The sequence below is a fragment of the Mixophyes fleayi genome, chromosome 1 (assembly GCF_038048845.1).
Source record: "Mixophyes fleayi isolate aMixFle1 chromosome 1, aMixFle1.hap1, whole genome shotgun sequence".
Classification (NCBI taxonomy): Eukaryota; Metazoa; Chordata; class Amphibia; order Anura; family Limnodynastidae; genus Mixophyes; species Mixophyes fleayi.
The window spans coordinates 39,329,996-39,354,403 of NC_134402.1; the positions used below are offsets into that span (position 1 = coordinate 39,329,996).

The 24,408-nt window shown below is 42.5% G+C and overlaps 1 protein-coding gene across 7 annotated transcripts in view; it reads left to right on the forward strand.

Moving 5' to 3' along the window:
• Positions 1–24,408, forward strand: part of JAKMIP1 (janus kinase and microtubule interacting protein 1) — a 122,767-nt gene that overhangs the window by 27,155 nt on the left and 71,204 nt on the right. For all 7 annotated transcript variants that reach the window (XM_075194608.1, XM_075194566.1, XM_075194609.1 and 4 more), the window contains exons 2-5: positions 5,133–5,417; positions 7,176–7,670; positions 22,260–22,505; positions 23,817–23,936. In XM_075194608.1, the coding sequence (XP_075050709.1) occupies positions 5,289–5,417; positions 7,176–7,670; positions 22,260–22,505; positions 23,817–23,936 (990 nt within the window). In that variant the 5' untranslated portion in view covers positions 5,133–5,288. The remainder of the gene's footprint in view (positions 1–5,132; positions 5,418–7,175; positions 7,671–22,259; positions 22,506–23,816; positions 23,937–24,408) is intronic.

Sequence of the window (24,408 nt, forward strand, 5' to 3'; positions counted from 1 at the left end):
GGGGACCCATCGCTGGAATCTCCCTGGCAGGAGACGTGGGGGACCCATCGCTGGAATCTCCCTGGCAGGAGACGTGGGGGACCCATCGCTGGAATCTCCCTGGCAGGAGACGTGGGGGACCCATCGCTGGAATCTCCCTGGCAGGAGACGTGGGGGACCCATCGCTGGAATCTCCCTGGCAGGAGACGTGGGGGACCCATCGCTGGAATCTCCCTGGCAGGAGACGTGGGGGACCCATCGCTGGAATCTCCCTGGCAGGAGACGTGGGGGACCCATCGCTGGAATCTCCCTGGCAGGAGACGTGGGGGACCCATCACTGGTAACGGCCTGGCAGCATAGACACAAAGTGAAAAAATCAAATCAGAGATAGTCAGAGCAGGTAATATAGGGACAGAAAGATCATTGTAGATTTGAATTGAAAATACAGAGAAAAGTAAAACCGCCCCCCCCCCCACTTACCCTCTTTGCCCCCACAGCCTGTAAATCATTTCTCTCTTCCACACCTCCAGCCTGTACTTCATTCCCTACTCATAGATCTACAGACTCCCTGCCCACTAATGTCACATAATTGATCTTCTAGGCATTGGCATCAAAAGTGTCTTTGAACCCAAAAGAGTGTTGAATACTTATAACAATAAGTGGTAATAACAACGAATACAGACAACTAAAATAGTTGTGGTGCTTCTGTAAATTTGTACCCACTAGCCAAGCAGCCGCAGTAGGTATAGGACAGTCGCTATAAACATCTGAAGCAGTTTTTTTATGCTGCCCCGTTTATAGCTGCCGTTTTTGGACCTAGACTGCCACTGACTGAGGGGAGGGTCTTACAACAGAGCAGAAACCGAATCATTTACAGATGCACAGAAGTGGGTATGGGGTCGTTGGGTCCAATAGCTCATCGTTTTACATGCTTTTATTAGTGCGAAAAACTGCTAGTAAAGGCATGGTTATTATTAATGCCAGTGTGTAAAAGGACATAAACATTGTGGGGGTTGGGGAAATAGTTCTGAAACGTCTAGTTCATTTTCAACTTTAAATACAATTAATGTGATATGACTGAAAAATAACCTTAAGACCTCATAATCCACTGGTGTTTTTTTCTTTGACGTTTCTGTGTTGTTGTTGTTTTTTGTTTGTGGTTCAAAAAATTGTATTGTCAATGCAATTTAACCTTCTTACATCACCGGACTTCTTTTGAAAATTCAAAGTTGTTTTAGATTTTGAGTATTTAAAAGGAAAATACAAAACCAAAGTGGATGAAAGATGAATATTGGTAGAGAAGGGGTAATTTAGAGCAGTATGAGGATGGTAATTTGCATTCTGCTACAAGTCTTGCTCCATGAGACGCTAAGCCGATGCAGCCTTGTACAAACGTTTTTAAGACCAGTACGATGCATGAAAACAGGACAGAATATAGAAGTCATTGTTTCCAGTGACCCCATAACCCACTCGCGATGTTACTCACGGGGCGTTTTTCTGAATGCTGGCTGCTCCATTTGCTTCCTTTTACCACCAGTGGACGTATTTGGGACATTTAGACGACCTCTAGTGACCTCCCGAGTGCAAACAAAAATGTAATTAATAACCACATGTCAAACACCTTTGCGCTTTGACATGAGGTTTAACTGACCTTTTGTGCTGTTGTTTTTCTAAAGTAAAACAAAGGCCTAAAGTAAGTTAAATGGACATCTTTTAATTCACGGTGACACTTAATTTATGGATAAGGCCATGTACGCCACTCCTCAGTCGCCTTCTCTGGGAGATCTTGTGTAGTATTTGGGGGATGTGGCAGATCTAGCTGCTAGGTAAGTATGATTTATCTTGTGTGTGTGCATCTATTCTGTATTCTCTTCTAGTCCTTCATAGGCTACAATGTCAGAGATGTCTAGCCTGGGACACTGCAATGTATGTGTTCCCTGTGTGGGATTTACTGGCAAATGCTACATATTTTATTTATTAGTGTGACCTTTTGGTTATCCGTATATTTATTGCCATTTTTTTGCATTGTCGTTTTTAGTATGTTAAACGTTAATATTTTAATTCATTTGTTCCTTAACAGAACCGTATATTAGTTATATTTGGATTAAAAAAAAAGTTAGATAAAACCCATGCTCAGACGACTTTAATTTTTGTGTGTGTTATTCATGCAAAGGAACGACTGCTGACATACGGATTATTCTCCGTACACAGGCAGTGTAACAGGGGAGGAAAGAGAAACAAAACTAAAAGAATCTGAATGCGGATTGTAACCAGTACACACTGCAGTCACTTCCCTTTTGTGAAACATTGAGTTTTTCCTCAAGCCCACAAGTACAATCTGTGGCCAGACGGAAGCCATTATGTTTACATGTCGTTTAATACACTATTTCCTGCAGAGTAACAATATTGCCTCATGCGAGTTCCTGATTTCTGCTTGTGTCTTGATATATAGATATAGATATATATTAATATAGATAGATAAGAGAGAGAGTGGGGGGTGTAGTTTGTGTCCCAGGCAAGTTTTGAGCCCTCTCCCATTAAACACAACATTGCCACAAATGTAAAGATACGTGATATATTTAGTCACAGATCTTTTTGCTAAAAGTTCGGCAAGTGCCTCTTGTTCCCTGTTAGGTGCATTGTTTTTCAAACTGATGCACCTTTTTATAGGAACATATTATTGATTTATAAATGGGTGTAATGTTCTTATTGGAAAGCTGAAGGGGACAAGCTCTTTTTCCGACACTTTTTCTCTTGCAGTTTAAACATGATATATATGTGTCTTTTCAGTGATCTGCTAAAGCACATTATTGTGTTAGATGCTTCAGTAATCCGTGGGTTCTGCTTCGCAGACAGTGTATACTAGCTAAATCTCCCATCCACGTAATATGTCCTTAAACAAGCGGATGCAAACAATGACCAGGTATGGTTGGATGTCACACAGTTTAGGTCTAAATCTCTGTACTTAGCCCTGCAGGAATGAAAGTGTATATCCTATAGGAACTTTAATGTACTATAAGGAGCAGATCTATAATATAATATGGTTCCAACACTATTGTAATTTTTAATCTGGAATATTAGTCTTCGGTTCTTCCTCAATAAGAAATGTTAGAGAACAGGTCTTGGTAGACTAGGGCAAAAGGGGTATATAGGAATACATCATAGCTCATTAACGAGCTGTAACTTGATATAGTAAAATATTTTAAAAAAATATACTGCAGCACCACATTCAGATTGTTTTTGTAACAAACATAACGAGGTGGTTGTGGAAATAAATTTGCCAACTCTTGTGCGTTCTGTTGTATAATGAATAGTTTACTAGTGTTAGGGATCCTTACTAGATATGGATCTGTTTCCATTAATCTGGGTAATAATGTGATTCTATGTGTCGGTGATGTCCCACGTTAGAATTGTATTATATTCATTCTTAAGGACGCATCTGGTGTATTATAAGCAATAACATTCCACCTGCTGTTGATTATAAGGGGTATTCGTAGTCTCCTCTTAGTGACTGGTATAAAAGACTATTATATTGTTATACTTTAGAGGCCCTAATGGAGAAAGTGCTTTATGGTATAATTTTTGGGAAAGGCTCTCTCAATACTCTCTGGCTTTGTTTTGGACACACAGCTTTTTATTGGAGAGTATGGAAATTTCCTATCGGTTTTATTGGGCCGCAGTGCTAGTTAGGTTTTATTATACAGTTTGTCATAAAACAAAGTACAGGTTTTTGTATTCCGTTTATGTTTAACAAAAATAATTCTGCATTGACCTAGCAGAGGAAAGTTACCAGTACAATATGATTTTCTTTACGTAGATAAACGTAGGGTCCTTAAATGTAATTTGGGCCCTGAGTGCAGGGGTTGTACGTTACACATACTGGGCTTTCATGCCACTTAACCTGGGCCTGTAGCCCGGTCTGTAGAAATCTACCCCAATCGTTTTTTTAACTGGTTATTACACCATATTGTTCCAGACTGTAAGTAATCGTATACACCATTTAAAAGACAAGTACTTTTCTGTATATTTCTGTACCTTTTTTCAATTCTATCGGAAGTTGGTTACGTCTATCAGCCAGAGATTTTAAGTTTGGGTGTATTTTTAAACAGGTTTCACTTTCCCCCGTCCCTGCTTGGACATCCTCTCCAGTAACACACCCGTGTGCATGGTCAGCCCGATAGACCGTAGGGTTCCATAGAGTAGTTATCCGCCTCGAGTCTCTTACTCTACGATACAGTGGAGAGGAAGAGACAGATATAAAGACCGCTGTCTGCCCATGACCTTATATGCAGGTTAACATGAGGTGTGTTTTATGTTATGAGTAAATTGGAAGTTATAGAATAGTTCTGTGACTGTGTAAGGGCTCAAGGGCGCAGGTTGGGTGCAGTAACCAAGGTAATTAATTAAGGTATTAAGGAAGGCAGCACGGGAGAGAGAACCTGGTGACAGCTTCTCTTTAAGACTGTAGTTATTGAGCTACGGTCAGGTTCCTGGATAGCTTTCCAACTAGTGGTTTATTGGGTAGTCACACACATGCAATAAGATATGAGGTTAAAATTATGATTTGGCTTTGAGAAATAAAATAGACCCCCTCTCCCTGATTTTGCTTCGGTAGCTATCATAGTAGACGAAGAGTCCTCTCCCAAAGGGTGAAGCATAGAATATCCTTCATATACAAATACTTGAAGTTTAACTTCTGCTCCTGAGACCCTATAATTCTGTGTTTGTATTAAAGAGAAGCTCCAGACAAAATGGAATTTTGCCATTGAAGAAAGGTTCTATCTAGGTTGCCATCTGGGGGAGACATCACCTTGTCTCACAGTCACAGGGAGTAATGATGGCGGCCATGACGGTACAGTCAGGTGCCGCAGTGAGTGTATGGTCCGGCTGAATCTCTGTGCACAGATAATGGCGGCATTTGTATTGGTTCAAGTGGTGACCACAAATGAAGTACCCTGAGGGGAAAGTTTTCTTATAGGAGGGGAAAACCTACATTATGACTGAGGATGTTCTTTTACCTCTACCCAATTACCTGACACATTGACCAATCACTATCTGCATAGAAGCATTGCTTCCTATTTCTTTTGTAGCTTAATTAGGTTATTTCGTGCTCCTGATGAAGTGACACTTTTTTTTTGCTTCTTCTCTTGCAGGTGAACAGAGAAAAGGAGGATGGCTAAGAGTCTGACGCACAGGATTTGCAAATTAAAAAATAGTTGATTGGCCTCTATTTTCAATGCCAAAGAGAAAAACAGTGGGAATAGAAATAATAATTGGTTGTATGTGGTGCAGAAACAATTGAAAGAAACATGTCAAAGAAAAATCGAGCCAAAGGAGACAAGTGTGAAGTGGAAATGGAGGCGTTTCAGACCGCCAACGAGGAACTCCGGACAAAACTCACTCACATCCAAATAGAGTATCAGCAGGAGAAAAATAAGGTACCGTATTCCGATTTCTTGTTCTGACGTGAGGAGAGAGAGAATCTACATTCATGTAACAACATAATTGTTTTCAGCAATTGTGTGGCTCTAAATAAGTCGAGGCCTCTGGTTGTTTTGCGGATTGGCGGCCATTTTGTCAATTGCTCATCTAGTTATGTGTGAGACGGTCAGTGCTCACGTATAATGGCTGCCTTCTGTTAGCGTATTGTGGGTCTACTTTGATTTTCTGTTATGCAAATTTTAACAAAATGCACGGTTATACAGTATTTAAGCCCCACACAGGCTTTTTTGTTATACATTTTAAATATAGTAAATGTGAGGTAATGAAAGTATATTGAATAAAGGATATCTATGTGCCATGCATATAGTATACATTATAAACTTGCTTAGATATTTGAATAGTTGTTGTTTTTTTTCGGTTGAAGAAGATTATATTAAATTAGAGCCCCAAATCTGTCTGACCTAAATCTGCGGAAATGAAGTCGAGATAAATACAAGACTTTCTGTGATGTACAAATCTTCCTTTTGGGTTATTTGGGAATAGCACAAAGTAAATGTCTGGCTTGTTCCTTCCTCTAGTATGTGGCAGAGATGAGGACACAGACAGCTGGTACCCACGGGCGTCTATCGCATATTGATGTATGCAGGGTTGTTTTTTTTAATACAGAATTGGCCTTTGAGAACAACCTTCCTTTCTTGAAGGGAAATTATCACGTTTTCAGAATTTGTTGTATAGTGTAACTCAAACATCAGTTATAGGCTTCTAGTCTGTCTCTTTTATATATAACATTTATTTATTTTTTCACCAAATATTATTGAAATCCTATCCCCCGTATTATATAAGAGAGGCTGGTACTGCCCCCTTTAAATTCCACATCTAATGTAACGTGCAATATCCATTATTGTGCAGAAATGTGATTAAGACATTTTGTATGAAATCAAATGTGACTGTTTTTTAATTAAGAAAATCCATATTCTGTAGAAGAAAAAGAATCCTCCACTTTACAATTATTTTTTCAGTGCTGATTAACTGGTATAACGGACGCTGTACACTGGGGGAGAGGTAGTGGAGGGAAACTTTACTGAAAAACTTTGATGAATTACATGAACATGCAAAATAATTACACATCCACAATGTAGATTTATCCTCTGACGTCATCTCTATATAAATAATTTATGTTTGGTCAAGTATATCATCATAGGCAAACCGAGGGGGGGGGGGGGGGAGTTTCCTAGTGCCTCAACCCCCCCCTCCAAGCCTGGGGCACTGTATAATTGAGGTGGCTGGACCCTGCCCCCGCTTCACACGGCTCTGCTTGAAAAGGGAGAGCTGCGTGCACGTAACAGTAGTGCACACAGCATTGCCCATGTATATTATGGGGATAGGAAGAGTTGGAGAGCAGCCAAGCACTGTCTAAAATTATAGCCATGCCCCCATGCATGCTGGTCACGCCCACTGGCGGTGTGGTGTGGAACCCCCCCCTCTACAAATCCTGTGTTTGCCCCTGATCATTGTTTATTTTTATTTTTTTTAAACCCATTTGCAATTCCAATGATCCTTTATTCTGGTCTTAAGTGGGAACAGCTAATTTTTGTATATTGTTGCATCACAAAAGTTGATTTTTACATTGCATTAATATCGGTCGATGTGCTTAGAGGACATGTCTGAGCTTGTTGAAATTAGCCTTTGTTTTATATCCGTATCTAATTCAGCCTTGCATTAACCATTATGTGCATTATGTTACAATCCTTTAGGTGGGCAAGCTTCGAGAGAAGATACAAGATGTGAAGAAGGAGAGGGAACAGGAGCAGCACAGACATACGGTGTATGTTTCTGAACTGAAGGCCAAGCTGCACGAGGAAAAGATGAAGGAGCTTCAGTCTGTCCGTGAAGTGATGATACGTCAGCATGAACTGGATATAGCCCGCGTGGTGAAAATTAAGGACTCTGAACTTCAGCGTTTACAGTCTACACTCAACGTCTTACGGGATGGGGCGCCGGACAAAGTCAAAACGGCCTTATTGAACGAGACTAAAGAAGAAGCCAGGAAATCTTTTGATAGCGAGCGTATTAAACTACACCAGGAGATACTGGAATTAAAAGCCGGCAAAAAACAAATCGAGGAAACCTTGAACAATGTCATGCAGGCGGATAAGATGAAAGCAGCAGATCTGCGGATAGCTTATCAAACTCATCAGGACGAGGTTACCCGGATAAAGCGGGAGTGCGAGCGTGATATCCGCAGGCTGGTAAGTTGAAGGTTGCCATTTTCATTTGTACAGAATTTACATCCTGAAGAAGAGAAGCAATTTTACTATTTTTTTTGTGTGGTAACTCATTGGTATTGGCGTTATTGTTTAGGGATATCCAGTTTGATAGATTGCTATCATGCACTGCCATACTGACTGTTTTTTCATGTAGCACACAAATATCAACTTTAAATTTCAGTGTACAAATAAGCTATCAAGTATTTGTGTGCTACATGAAAAAACAGTCAGTATTTAACTTATGTGCAAAACAGAATACTAATTTGCACCCCTTACATTGTAACATGGTTTTGTCCAGGAAACTTAAACAAGAAGTTTCTTAAGTTAAGATCCTTAATGAATCAGACCCCTGGTCATCGGTGCTGGTGGTGTGAATATACATTCAGATAACAATGGAAGCCAACACTTACACTGAATATATATATAGATAGGGACATGCCTTTTATTTATAGTTAAGCATTGGCAGTAGTAATATACAGGATCTATTCTGTGCATCTTCTGTCTCCAGCTCCAGTCTCCCTCGTGCTCATCCGCACTGCCAACTCTCATGACCAGTAGGGCACTTTGGAAGTAGTGATGGGGAATAGGAGTTGGAGGGGGAGAGACAGAATTTTGCCCTGCATGGTTCCTGTATGCTATAATCGAGAGCAATTATGGGCAGAGCTCCACGTCATCAATCCCCCTCTTTACTAGTCTGGAGCTCTGGGAGTGCTAATATGAGGGAGAGACAGACCTAAAGTATCTTTAACTATGACAAAATCTCATGCCACCATATTGATGGATCCTTTATAAGTGTGGTGAAACGGTGCCCCCAGTGGCAAGCTATACTTTTAATGAAAATACTTAATTGGCTTAACTTTGCAGTCAAAGCATCTCTCTGACAAGTAAGGGATCAAGAAAATTTCTATATAGTTCAGGATAATGTCATTGTAACCCATAAACAATGATTCATACAGGTAACTTGCCCCAGGAGCAAGAAATTGTGCTGTCATAAACACTCACCTGTTTAATATATCACAAGACCTCATTCATTCTACTTACAGTAACTAGACACAATTATGATAATTACAGCTATTGGCATTAACCCAACCTTGGAGAACATGAAAAATGGATTTGTTTATTTCACTTATGACATTTTATGTGCTGTTGCTAACCAGATTATTCCTTCAATTTTCACTAAATACATAATAGTACATAATAGGTTGGCAAGATTGTAAATTGTGCTGATAATCATTACCTCTTCTAAGAATAAAATATTAACAGGTGAATTGTGTTTTTTCTTTTATCCATTATCTTGATTTTATGTTTGTTCACATTCTCATGTCTCATCTTAGTATGCAATTATTACTGAGATTACAGATGTAAAAAAAAAGGCGCTTTTTATAGCTGTAAGTTAGTTGATGTTTTGAAAGTTTTCCAAACCTTTAACTTTTGGATATGTGGAGCTCCACTTGCATAGTTGTTCTAATTGTGTAGTTATTATAGTAGAATTGTATGATTCTATGGTTGCTTCCAGCCTTATATGTTATATTGTGCATTCTTTTGAATTGTTTTAGGAAGGCTAGAGCGTAGCGACCCAACTGTTGTGGATGGGAAGGTTAGAGCGTGACGACCCGACTGTTGTGGGTGGGAAGGCAGGAGCGTACCGACCCGACTGTTGTGGGTGGGAAGGTTAGAGCATACCGACCCGACTGTTGTGGGTGGGAAGGTTAGAGCGTGGCGACCCGACTGTTGTGGGTGGAAAGGCTAGAGCGTGGCGACCCGACTGTTGTGGGTGGGAAGGCTAGAGCGTAGCAACCCAACTGTTGTGGATGGGAAGGTTAGAGCGTGGCGACCCGACTGTTGTGGGTGGAAAGGCTAGAGCGTGGCGACCCGACTGTTGTGGGTGGGAAGGCTAGAGCGTAGCAGCCCAACTGTTGTGGATGGGAAGGTTAGAGCGTGGCGACCCGACTGTTGTGGGTGGGAAGGCAGGAGCGTACCGACCCGACTGTTGTGGGTGGGAAGGTTAGAGCGTACTGACCCGACTGTTGTGGGTGGGAAGGTTAGAGCGTACCGACCCGACTGTTGTGGGTGGAAAGGCTAGAGTGTGGCGACCCGACTGTTGTGGGTGGGAAGGCTAGAGCGTAGCAACCCAACTGTTGTGGATGGGAAGGTTAGAGCGTGGCGACCCGACTGTTGTGGGTGGGAAGGTTAGAGCGTGGCGACCCGACTGTTGTGGGTGGAAAGGCTAGAGCGTGGCGACCCGACTGTTGTGGGTGGGAAGGCTAGAGCGTAGCAACCCGACTGTTGTGGATGGGAAGGTTAGAGCGTGGCGACCCGACTGTTGTGGGTGGGAAGGCTAGAGCGTGGCGACCCGACTGTTGTGGGTGGAAAGGCTAGAGCGTGGCGACCCGACTGTTGTGGGTGGGAAGGCAGGAGCGTACCGACCCGACTGTTGTGGGTGGGAAGGTTAGAGCGTACCGACCCGACTGTTGTGGGTGGGAAGGTTAGAGCGTACCGACCCGACTGTTGTGGGTGGGAAGGTTAGAGCGTACCGACCCGACTGTTGTGGGTGGGAAGGTTAGAGCGTACCGACCCGACTGTTGTGGGTGGGAAGGTTAGAGCGTACCGACCCGACTGTTGTGGGTGGGAAGGTTAGAGCGTACCGACCCGACTGTTGTGGGTGGGAAGGTTAGAGCGTACCGACCCGACTGTTGTGGGTGGGAAGGTTAGAGCGTACCGACCCGACTGTTGTGGGTGGGAAGGTTAGAGCGTACCGACCCGACTGTTGTGGGTGGGAAGGTTAGAGCGTACCGACCCGACTGTTGTGGGTGGGAAGGTTAGAGCGTACCGACCCGACTGTTGTGGGTGGGAAGGTTAGAGCGTACCGACCCGACTGTTGTTGTAGGTGGGAAGGTTAGAGCGTGGCGACCCGACTGTTGTTGTAGGTGGGAAGGTTAGAGCGTGGCGACCCGACTGTTGTTGTAGGTGGGAAGGTTAGAGCGTGGCGACCCGACTGTTGTTGTAGGTGGGAAGGTTAGAGCGTAGCGACCCGACTGTTGTTGTGGGTGGGAAGGTTAGAGCGTACCGACCCGACTGTTGTGGGTGGGAAGGTTAGAGCGTACCGACCCGACTGTTGTGGGTGGGAAGGTTAGAGCGTACCGACCCGACTGTTGTGGGTGGGAAGGTTAGAGCGTACCGACCCGACTGTTGTGGGTGGGAAGGTTAGAGCGTACCGACCCGACTGTTGTGGGTGGGAAGGTTAGAGCGTACCGACCCGACTGTTGTGGGTGGGAAGGTTAGAGCGTACCGACCCGACTGTTGTGGGTGGGAAGGTTAGAGCGTACCGACCCGACTGTTGTGGGTGGGAAGGTTAGAGCGTACCGACCCGACTGTTGTGGGTGGGAAGGTTAGAGCGTACCGACCCGACTGTTGTGGGTGGGAAGGTTAGAGCGTACCGACCCGACTGTTGTGGGTGGGAAGGTTAGAGCGTACCGACCCGACTGTTGTGGGTGGGAAGGTTAGAGCGTACCGACCCGACTGTTGTGGGTGGGAAGGTTAGAGCGTACCGACCCGACTGTTGTGGGTGGGAAGGTTAGAGCGTACCGACCCGACTGTTGTGGGTGGGAAGGTTAGAGCGTACCGACCCGACTGTTGTGGGTGGGAAGGTTAGAGCGTACCGACCCGACTGTTGTGGGTGGGAAGGTTAGAGCGTACCGACCCGACTGTTGTGGGTGGGGAGGCTAGAGCGTGGCGACCCGACTGTTGTGGGTGGGGAGGCTAGAGCGTAGTGTGGCGACCCGACTGTTGTGGGTGGGGAGGCTAGAGTGTGGCGACCCGACTGTTGTGGGTGGGGAGGCTAGAGTGTGGCGACCCGACTGTTGTGGGTGGGGAGGCTAGAGTGTGGCGACCCGACTGTTGTGGGTGGGGAGGCTAGAGTGTGGCGACCCGACTGTTGTGGGTGGGGAGGCTAGAGTGTGGCGACCCGACTGCTTTGCAGGAAGAGCTGTTTGAATTAGAATACTTGAGTAATGTGTTCAAAATACCATATGTAATTTTATATTGTACTGTAATGTATTTTTAACACTAATGGGCCCTTAAACTGAATCTACTGATGTGCGTTACTGTCGTGCGTTTATTCCATGTGGAATTGATTTCTACCAGTTCAGCATCGCTCTTCCTCATTGGCTGCTGCCCTCCTGCCCTGTAAAAGGATAGTAAGATAAGAGTGAATGACACATCGGCTACAGACTGTCAGTTATTACATTACACTGCTATTAACTCACGTATTCCAACCTGATCACCTCACACACTGATGGTCAACATGAGGCTCTGCGCAAAAAAAAGTTGACAACTAGCTAACGAAAGGCACAGAGTTACTGACCTGCCCGTTAATGTAGGGTCCGACATCTGAGGACACAGAAAACGGACCCCTCTCCCCCGCAGCCTGACCTATCTCTCTAGCATGTGGATGACTGCAAATGGGAAGCTAATGTGCTGAAGTAGACAGCTATATACACACTGATTTACTATGCTTTCTGCATACTGTGCCTTTCACCCTGCACATAGCTCCAATTCATCTGCCAAGGAATAACCTTTGTGGATTGTCCTTTGTTAGCCAGAACTCTCATGTCCAATCACTAGGGGAGATTCGGATGTGACTGGTTTCTTTAATCTGACACTTGATAAATGCCAGCATTGCCCTGTTACAGCAGATCCCCCTGGATACCAGTAATTGTGCAGTATTCTTATTTTTAGTGAAGGTGTAGCACACTTGTAGATACATCTCATGATCTATTCATCAAGGAAGCAAAATATGTTTTCGTACCCCCACTGTCACAGTTAATAGCAGGTAAAGGGGGCAGGAGTGTCCTGTAGGTTTGGTGCATGACCCGGTTAAATGGACTGTTACATGAGTGCTATGGGAGACATAGTCATGAGGGTATAACCCCATACCGAATTCACACACTAAATACATATGCCCTATTGTTTCTCCTTTAATTATTGCTCGAAGATGGCATTTTTTTTAAAAAAAATAATTGTGGTTTTATAGGCTGCCTCCTGTATTTATTATATGCAAATCAACCTTGTATTTAGTGCTATACTTTAGGTTGGTGATGTCTGTTTCTCTGTATTGGGATATTGACCTGTCACTTATACCTGTGAATGTGATCATTTTGTGGACTGAACTTATCTAAAACGACAACCTATCCATTCACTAGGAACCAGTGACATCACCAAGAACGCAGCCTATCAATGCACTCGAATTAGTGACATCACTAAGGCATGCTTGGGTGTTTTCAGGGATAGTGAGTTGATAGGAATAATATTTATCTCACACAATGACTTCCTCTAAATGTGTGTGGGTCCATTTTTTTCTTTGTTTTGAAATTCCCAGAAATGTATGTTTAAGGATTCCAAATTGCACAATGGGGATACAAGTTACATAAACCATTTATCTAAACCTCAAAAATCACATTGTGAGTGGAGACCAAACAGATAGGAACCATACACACACAAAATAAGTCTGTGCCAGAGGGGGGTGCACAGACATGTCTGCCTAGTTTCCCGGGAATGTCCGTGAGACTCCTAAATTTCGGGGAGTAATCCAGGGCCCAAGGCAGGGTAGCCACCCCACCAGATCCCGAATAATCTTCTGCAGTGAGCGGAGTTTTTTTTTTTTGGCTTAATTATGTGAGAACCACGTGAAACTGGCCCTCGCCCCTGCTGCGCAATGACGTGATCGTGCCGCTGCGTGGGAGGTTGGGCCGTGATGGCGCATATTCCATGGTTGCTCCCACACACCTGTATGGGGTTAGTTGAGAAGGGAGTAGACGCACCAAGTGGGCCGATCACATAGGTGGGGTTCATTATAGCACAGAAGCGTTAACTTATAAATGCAATGTTGCTGACAGACTCCAAATTTTGGATGCTGGTCAGGTTTTTTTCATTGGCTACAAGAAATCTCTTTATGATGGATCCACTTTTAATTTGTGTTTCATATCCATTACTCAGAGACTGAGGTGTGTGGATTGCATGTAACTGCATATTAGATAAATGCTTATGGTGGAAATACAGGAACAGTAACGAAAGCGCACCTCTTTACACTGGTTTTCTGCTGGTTAGTCTGACAAATATTAATGTATGATTTTTCTATTGAGCTAAAAGATAATGTAAGTTGTTGCACACCATCAATAACATATGTACCTTCCAATAAACATCTTTCTCAGACCCGAATTTTACAGCTGGAGAGCGCTTGTGGCTGAATTACGGAGACATCTGGTGTCTTTATCCGGAGACGTTTTACATAGCAACAGGAAAATTACTGAGTTTGAAATTTGTTTGTGCAAATTCAGGCCTGGACATCTGTTATCAGTGTACGAGCTGCCCAAAACAGTCATTTTATAATAAAACTGTGTATTCAGCACTAACAATACTTCAGTGATCATATTATACAGCACACAGATGTCTTGGTGATTCCTGCAAGATCTTCACATTTGACCAAATAAGAGCCACTGACCTGTTTTGTCTGCACTATTTGTCAATTGCACGGTCATCATGTGCAGCCCTCGGTCCTCTGATGTCATGTTGTTATGCCTTTACTTCTTTGACCTATTTATTTTTCAACATTTTAGCATTTTGTGACCAGAAGGAGCAGCTGAATGGTTCAGGGTACTGACTGTAAAACAATGACATGGACACCGAAGGATCGGGTAGTGCATAAAACGCCAATTTTGACTGAATATATCCTATAAAAGTTGTGGTTAGATCTGCAAATGTTTTTTCCCAGTAAGCAGAGCTTGCTTTGTGACTTAGTATGGATAAAGCAAGGTGCAAATCTGCACTATGACCCTAGCAAACAATCAGACATTTCCTTCCATTACACCAGTGAAAGATTCCAGTGGTCTATTAGCACTGTTAATTGGGGCTTGCCTAGTCAGCCTAGAACGTCAAGGTTTACATAATGTCAGTCATTCAGTGTTTTTATTTTCTCCGCATTGGGCGTAGTGAGCAGCACGGTGGCACAGTGGTTAGCACTTCTGCCTCACAGCCCTGGGGTCATGAGTTCGATTCCCGACCATGGCCTTATCTGTGTGGAGTTTGTATGTTCTCACCATGTACTCCGGTTTCCTCCCATACTCCAAAAACATACTAGTAGGGTAATTGTCTGCTTTTAAATTGACCTTAGTCTCTGTATATGTGTATGTGTATGTGTGTGTGTGTGTGTGGGAATTTAGACTGTAAGCCCCAATGGGGCAGGGACCGATGTGAATGAGTTCTCTGTACAGCGCTGCGGAATTAGTGGCACTATATAAATAGCCGATGATGATGAAAGCCCCAGGGATTTAAGTTAAACACACAAACAAGGTGTATGATCACATGGCCCTGAGCCTAGCAAACTCCTCTGCCCACCTGCTCTACAGGGTAAGAAACAATCAGTCAGTTACAGCGAGGGGGACAATGTAAAGTGGGTGATAAGGGATGGTCTGGTGAATATTGATAAGGAGGGAGAAATACATTACAGGTGAGGAGGGAGCTAATTCTAGATGAGGGAGGGGGTAAACAATTACAGGAATAGAAGACTGTGGGAGAGCTGAACGTCCCTCAGTGTCATGGTCCTATCGGGTCCAGTGTCAAGGTGAGCAGAGTACCTAGCACCATCCCTGATGTTAATAAGTAGCTTTCATTAGGAATAGGATTCCAATGTGAACACCATTTTTTAATTGTGACTCTGTTAATGCATTTATCAGTGCATGAGCTGTGGTAGAAAAGGACTGACAACCATCTAGCCTGAAAAGGAGAAAGTAACTGCATTGGCAAGACAAAAAAACAATTGTATAATCGGAGAAACATTAGTCTTGCAGGCAGTATGTATACACCTAAATATATTTTGTCATTTGTGTGATTGATATAGGAGTTTCTATTGAATATTGATTTACAATAGTACTGCAATGTTTTACTGAAATCTTGCCACACTGCCATCTTGTGGTAACAGTATGTGTTGCAATGACTTCTCGAGATGAAAATGTAGTCTGGAAAACTAGTACCTGAAGACTATCCAGCTAACTTGAAAAAGGATCAGGATAAGAATGCAGTGGATCTTTATTATATATTATTATTATATGTATTTCTATGAGGAATAAAAAAAACAAGCGGTAAACAAGCTATCCTGATTCCTGGCAGGGCATGTTGGTACTTGTAGTTCCACAACAGTTTGTAGAAGCTTGCTGTATAAAATACTCTTGGATACATACCAATAGATTTTGTGTGTGTGGAACAGACCATGTTTATAATCCGATATCTTGTCTTGTATGAGGGGTATTAGTGTGTATTTAAACCATAACTTTCAAATATGTCTTCAGTCAGTCCCTCTTGTAACCATATAATTATCCTTCAATTATATAACGCCAACATATTACACAGTGCTTTACAATTGGGGAATGTTTATCACATCAGCCCGTGTTCCAGTGTAGCTTACAATGTAATTCTTTATCACACACGCACACAATCCCTCATGTATAAATTAAGGGGTATACATTATAAAGAAATCCTAATGATAAAACTCTTAAATATTTCATACGTCCATGAAAATAAATGTATGCATGTGTTTGTGATAAGTGGCTATTTAGAGACATACGCCCATTTAGCAATCTCAGCCTTTAATATTGGGGGCTACCATGACAAATTTCTCAAAGTTGGCGGTACCGTGACCCATATAGTGAGGGAAAAAATAATTCTGTGCTCATAAAGGCGGGGCTCTGGTTATCTATATATTTTTTTTTTCTAGAAAATGTGACATGGAAATAACATATGAAGGGTTAAGTCTGGTGTGGTGCTTAAATTTAGATATTTTTATAATCTGAGAAAGATAATGCAATTGTTCGTCTTCTTTAATATAGAGAATTATTTTATTTTTCGGGGGGGGAGGAGTTCCGCTTATACCCAATATGTCAATTACTGACAGACTGTAAGTAAGCTGCTGAAACGCAGTAAACATTTTAAAATTGGTTCCTAAATTGACTTCCACTGAACTGGAAGATTATCCATTAGGGATACCAGTAGTCACACTGCAGTGGTATACTTTTTACCTAAGTTTAAATTTAAAAAAAGAGAATTAGACGTGAGGAAGGCGCGGCTTGCCGTTGCCTACTGATTGCCTCACACTCCACACGCTGCTACTGATCCACGCTGCTGTGCGGTATGTACGGAATATTACCGGTATATCGGCGGTGTATATGGTAAAAACATGGCTTCTTAACATTATATCGGCGTATAACACGCATACATCATTTGCCCCCTATTTTCAGGGGGAAAAAAGTGCGTGTTATACGCCGATAAATACGGTATTTTTTATTTTGTTTTCAGAGTTGCTTTCTGTTGGTGAATTAAGTGGCAAGGTACTATGTCTTTCAAGTCTCAGAACTTATACTGTCTTTTCCAAGATGACTGATTTGAAAGGTCAGACTGTTTTATATAGTATATAGAATTTCCTTTGGGTCTTCCAGAAATGAATGCACCGATGAGTCACTTCAAACAAAATTCATAGAATTACCAGTACTTCACAAAGTTTCTAAACTGAGGGGGCTGTAGGGGCAATTTACCTGGTGCAATCCTTATTGAGTAGTTTCCAAAAGTCCAGCTCCTTGCTTTGTGGAAAAGAATAGTGGTTTCTTTATGTTTACATTTCTAGTCTTTTTTTAATCAAACCCAGCGTCAGACTGGAAATGTGTCATGTAGTGTAATAGCTTTGTAAAGCATTGATAGTAGGTTAGAATGTTATAGGGTGACAGTCCAATTATTATGGTTAAGTATAAGTATAATTTTGTTTCTCTCGACTATGGTGATGTTCCTGCAACTGATGGTACCAGTGTTCATTTGTTGTTTTCATGCAGCATATCGTTTCTATGTCCTCGGCAACACCAAGTCAGATCTAAGAGATGATGGAACAGGTGTAATGTCTAAGAAATGCTGGTTCCACAGTTTTCTAAGCTTCTCTCACCCGCACACAAGCAGAGAGAGGTCGAGTGCACCCCTGTATTCTGAATAAAATAACTTCTTTACTGCATCAGTTACACTTTAGATGGGAGCACATCCTCCATGTAATTTTCCTTTAGTATTCTTAACATTAAAACATCCTTTAATATCAGTCCCCACTTATACATAGACCTATCTGTGATTTCACATTGTTTTATACATATGTGATTTATTTACAAAGCTACCAAATGCATAAGAACTGTGTAAGGTCCATGACAATGTCCGTTTTATTTTGAAATATTACATTAAGATGTATTGGGTGCATTTAATTGCATTATGATCGAAGTCCCAGGTTCTTTTAGCCTTTGATTTCACAGTAGAGGTGCATTATTCCTTATAATGTAGAAGTAGTAGTTTTATGACAAAGGCATTAAAGCAGTTTAGTGTTTTTAATTTTCATTGTGTTAAATTGTTTTGGTATACCTATACTATATCATGGTCACATAGTTGTGTTTTGTGATTCTATCTGCATAAGGGTGCTGCATGGGGTAGGAGATGTAAATTTGTGAGCTAAATTTGATGAATGCAACTGAGAAATAGGTAATATTTAAACACAATGTATATAAATAAATGTGAAATGTAGTTATGCTCGTCATTCTCTGGCATGGTTAAGGAATGTCCTGACACCGTAGGTAGTGAAATATATTATTTTTAATCACTAGCGATGTCAGAGGTTGACAGAGATGAGGAGATCTCTGACAGATGTTGGTGTCACCACTTCCTGATTCAGAATAAACCATACTTGCCAACTTTTCCTCGTTGGCTTTAGGGAGATCCCGGGGGAGGAGGGCGGGGCTTGACGAATCACATAATTTTGACGCGATATTTGCCTTATTAAGCCCCCGTCCCCGCCACTTATCTATTGTGGGGCGAGAACCGGGAGGTTTCCCAGATATGCGGGAGTCTCCCAGACATTCTGGGAGAGCAGGCAACTATGCTTAAAGAAAAGCAGCTAATGAATCTCTAGAGACTGAAGTGTCTTGTACATTTCTGTCTCCGTTAACTGAAGTCATGTTGTCTTACCTGTCATTCTTGGTCTCTGAAAATGGCCACCTCCATAGGCATCAATACATGAACATAGGACACAATTTCTGAACTGTGTCATCATGCCACAGATGGCGAAGCCAACCACGTCTTGTACTGGCTCAGCATCAGGGAGAATGAGGGAAATCGCCCCTATTTCAGGGAGTCTCCCTGACATTCAGGGAGAGTTGGAAAGTATGACATAAATGATCGACACTCCAAGTTTCAAGTTTCGGTCCTAACACTGGACCCTAACAGGAGTGATGTCACTGCCCTCCACATATAGGTGACCTCTTGCAGGAGTGATGTCACTGCCCTCCACATATAGGTGACCTCTTACAGGAGTGATGTGACTGCCCTCCACATATAGGTGACCTCTTACAGGAGTGATGTGACTGCCCTCCACATATAGGTGACCTCTTACAGGAGTGATGTCACTGCCCTCCACATATAGGTGACCTCTTACAGGAGTGATGTGACTGCCCTCCACATATAGGTGACCTCTTACAGGAGTGATGTGACTGCCCTCCACATATAGGTGACCTCTTACAGGAGTGATGTGACTGCCCTCCACATATAGGTGACCTCTTACAGGAGTGATGTGACTGCCCTCCACATATAGGTGACCTCTTACAGGAGTGATGTGACTGCCCTCCACATATAGGTGACCTCTTACAGGAGTGATGTCACTGCCCTCCACATATAGGTGACCTCTTGCAGGAGTGATGTCACTGCCCTCCACATATAGGTGACCTCTTACAGGAGTGATGTCACTGCCCTCCACATATAGGTGACCTCTTACAGGAGTGATGTCACTGCCCTCCACATATAGGTGACCTCTTACAGGAGTGATGTCACTGCCCTCCACATATAGGTGACCTCTTACAGGAGTGATGTCACTGCCCTCCACATATAGGTGACCTCTTACAGGAGTGATGTCACTGCCCTCCACATATAGGTGACCTCTTACAGGAGTGATGTCACTGCCCTCCACATATAGGTGACCTCTTACAGGAGTGATGTGACTGCCCTCCACATATAGGTGACCTCTTACAGGAGTGATGTGACTGCCCTCCACATATAGGTGACCTCTTACAGGAGTGATGTCACTGCCCTCCACATATAGGTGACCTCTTACAGGAGTGATGTCACTGCCCTCCACATATAGGTGACCTCTTACAGGAGTGATGTCACTGCCCTCCACATATAGGTGACCTCTTACAGGAGTGATGTCACTGCCCTCCACATATAGGTGACCTCTTACAGTAATGTATAGAGGGTAATATAACTATATTATCATGTCCAGTGGTCAGGTCATATTGGGGGTGTAGTGTCCTATGTCTGTATACAGTGTGTGTGTGTGTCTGTATATATGTATGTATGTGTGTGTATATATGTGTGTGTGTGTATATATGTATATATATATATATATATATATATATATATATATATATATATATATATATATATATATATATATATTTATTATTTTCATGTTGGACATGTGTACAAATATCTTGAGCCATATTAATCGATAGATTTTGGATATTTTATAACACAATCCTTTGCTGAAATCACAAACACCTATTTGTATTTCAGTATGACACTGATCTCTCAGCCATAGAAGGGAAGTATACAGACTCTGCTGTGGCTACTAATGCCCTGAATACAGATGTTGATTGCCTGTTGCACTGTGACCACCCTTCGTTGGTTCAAGCTGTTTTTCCACAGTCCGTTCTTTGAGGCACTTGTCCAATAATGGTTAATCCTTGCAGAGTTTTTCTTTATGTATAAAATGTGTTTTGTAGTAAATCGTGTACCATCCCAATTCGCTCTACACGGGGGATAACCCTGTCTCGCTCTAAGGTTTTAGTTGCTGGCTGGTAATGAGAATAAGGCACCAACACCGATCTACAGAGCTGAACACATTGTGCAGTGTTCTCACTAAAGCCACTAACCATGACAACTGACTGTTACTTTGGAAACTATTCCATCATTCCTCACCTCATGCAGAGACAAGGCCGCTAACGAGTGTTGGGGGCATTGCTTATATTGTTTCATAGAAGTTAGTGTATGTAAATGTAAGTTCTAGAACAGCTGGCCCTGTCAGACCATTGCAGTGGATGGCTGGATATAACATGACGTGCTCTTTCCTAATATTTTTTAAAGTGTATTTGTTCAATTATACATAATGACCTAAAATAATAAGACATGGACTCACACTAATAGTGTATTTACCATTTAGGTATGGATACATCCACAATATTTAGCTGCAACAGACACATTCAGTTCCCCCACCAATATATACACTGCAACATACAGAAATAACACGTCGGGTGCAGGTGCAAATTCCAATATAAAATACCCTCAATTGTCTTCCGCTGCCAGCGTAAAGCGGCACAGTAGCCCTATAATACAGAAGAAGACTTCGTTATAGGATTGGTACTGTAGACTGAACTGGATGGCTTCTGCTAGGAGTCCGGATAAGTCCAAACGCCGGGTACCAGTTGTAGGTCTCCTCTTCCAATGTTCAGCATAAATACCACCTGTAGAGTCATCGGGTCAGAGGTGCCCCATGAGTTTATAGCAGCCTGATGTGCCCTCCTAATAATAAACTAGACAGAGGTCCCACATGTAATAAACCAGCTATTGCATATGTCCATATGTTTGTCTACCTACAGATGGGCCCACATGGTTATATAGAAGCCAGTGGGTGCCCATATCATCAATATGATTGCGTACGGTGCAGGGGTGCCCACGCGGTTACCTACCGTGCGGGGGGTGCCCACGCGGTTACCTACCGTGCGGGGGGGTGCCCACGCGGTTACCTACCGTGCGGGGGGTGCCCACGCGGTTACCTACCGTGCGGGGGGTGCCCACGCGGTTACCTACCGTGCGGGGGCGGGTGCCCACACGATTACATAATTTTTGAGAGGATGTGGATGTTTTCTTCCATATATATTCTGCTAAGTCTCTACTCCTGGATGAGTATAATTCAGCCCAATGTACCACTACGAACGAATGTAGAACAGATCATAACAGCTCCGTATTGAAGAGGTTGACATTCAAAATAACTTTATAAGTCTGATTGTTGTAATATCATAACTCACTGATTATACATTTATCTTACACCAAAATGTTTCCTGAAATGTATTTTACAGACATCCCAATATACCAAACAGACGGCTATTATTGAGAACAGAAAGGCAGCCGATTAAAACAAAAAGGGGTTTTTGGAACATACATAGAAAGAATTTGAAAGCAAGAAACCTATGGAAGCATTTCTGTATAGAGAGGGTGAACGATCGATGGCTCAATCTCCCAGCACAGTAATGCAGTAAAAGAATTAAAGCTAAAAATAAACAAAACAAACTAAACGAAGCATTCCAATATGCTGACAACTTTGTTTTTCTCCTACTTTTATGCCATAAAATTCTTTTACGATGTATAGAAAAGAACAATACAGAGGCAGATATTGTAGAGAAACCTTCCTTGTAAAACTAAAGGTAACACTTTGTCTTTCTTTCCTCCCAGATGGATGAGATAAAAAGCAAGGAACGGGTGATCCTGGCGCTGGAGAAAGAGCTGGGCGTGCAGGCGGGTCACACGCAGAAGCTGCTCCTGCAGAAGGAAGCTCTGGATGAGCAGCTTGTCCAGGCCAAGGAAGCTGATCGTTACCACAGCAGTCCAAAGAAAGAGCTTCCCGCCGGTGTCTCCGACATCTCCGAAATGATGGGTCACCCAGTAAAAGCTAAAGATACAAGTCCACTAAATAACATGGTACCTATTATTCATTCAGTATTATTATTCTTAATACAACTTGGCTCCTTCTCCTGAAAGGTGCTTATTGTAAGCAGTATCCGTTTACCTTTTTTTGTTAGGTTTAACAACTACATTCTTCATTAATAGCGCGGCTCCAAAATCCAGACAGGGAGGCTGCTTTACAGAGCAACTGCTATCTGCACAGAACGGAGGCAGCCATTATCAGCTGAACCAGTATTCCTGAGAACGTAGATTGCCAGGGACAAATTCTCCAGGAACCAATGTTCCGTGGGTCTACAGTACCTCAGTGGTCTCTGGTTTATAATGAGTTTAACATTGGTTCAGGCCAAAAAATTACTCCTGCGTTTAGATCTCCTTAGCACTGTTGGGTTTACGTACTACCGACTTAATTAGAGGAATCAACTTTATTCTGAAATAAATGAAAAATCTATATGTGTATGTTTGTAAATGTGTGTGTGTGTATATATAAGCCATCATACATACAAATATTGCATGTCTTATCAGGATACCCGTTATCTAGTGAACTGGGAAAGTAATTGCTGCTCTCTAGTGATATTGTCATTTACATGATAACCAAGTGCTGCTTTCTACAGTCACTTTGAGGAGCACTGCCAGAATGAAGAAGAGAAATGCCACCTTGCGATGTGGGAAAGGACATGGGTAGATACTGTGGGCCTGAGTTAATAATGAAAGTTAGGCTATAAAGAGGAGTAAATGTTTTCCGGGACAAACCATGTTACAATACAAGGGGTGCAGTTAGTTTATTATTTTTCACATAAGTTAAATGCTGTCTGTTTTTTCATGTCACACACAAATACTTGATAGATTTATTTTTACACTGAATTTTAAAGCTGATCTAGGACCTGTCCTACCCCAACTATAACTCTGTCCCCACATTTTATATTTACCTCCCCCTCCAATGCTACATGTTTTTTTCCCATATACAAAGTTACTGCTTTTTAATTCTTTGCTCTCCTTAATGACTCGGGTCCTGTATATCTTTTTGACAGCACCTCCCTTATCTGGAGAATCCAAGCACTGCAGATCATAGAGCCCAGACCTGATAGAGAGCTCTGTCTATATCTTTTTCTTTATATATAGATATGATGAGTTGACCTCTTTGATAATTCTCTAGTAGGTAATTACACTATACAATGTCTAGAGAGTAACTGGAGAAAGTGACGTGACATCTTTGTAAATGAACCCTTTGACACTGGCAGCGTAGAATGATAACACATGCACTGTGTACTGTGTATATTCGTGTATCCTTTGCACACCCCAAGTGATTGTTGTTTTGCCTCCTCCTAGGACCAGCATGTGGATGATCGGGACCTGAGAAGATTTCAGCTGAAGATTGCTGAGCTGTACGCTGTGATCAGGAAGCTGGAGGACAGGAATACTCTGCTCTCCGATGAGAGGAATGAGCTGGTACATAGCTGGTGCTGACATTACTTTTGTTGTAATATATATGGGGTGTCTGATAATAACTGCAGTATAAGGGGCTTATTAAATGACCTGGAGCAAAGAACAATGACGGGCTGATATCTGATTGGTTGCTATGCGTTACAGTACACCTCTGTTATTTGCACCAGGTTATTAAATAAGCCCCTTGGGTTATTCAATTCACAGCGGGATCTCCGGAAAACGAGCGCTCGAAAAATATTACCGTTAATACGGTAATATGCGCCTAAAAACCGTTAATACGGTAATTTACTCACTGGATTTCAGCGAGTATTATTATTATTAATATTTATTTATAAGGCGCCACAAGACATCCGCAGCGCCGTACAGAGACAAACAAAATCACAATACAATGGGAGACAGCACAGTACAGAAAACACAGCAACTCAATGCACAGCTAGAGAGGGCGGGGAAGGGGGAGGGAGGATCCGCAAAGGAC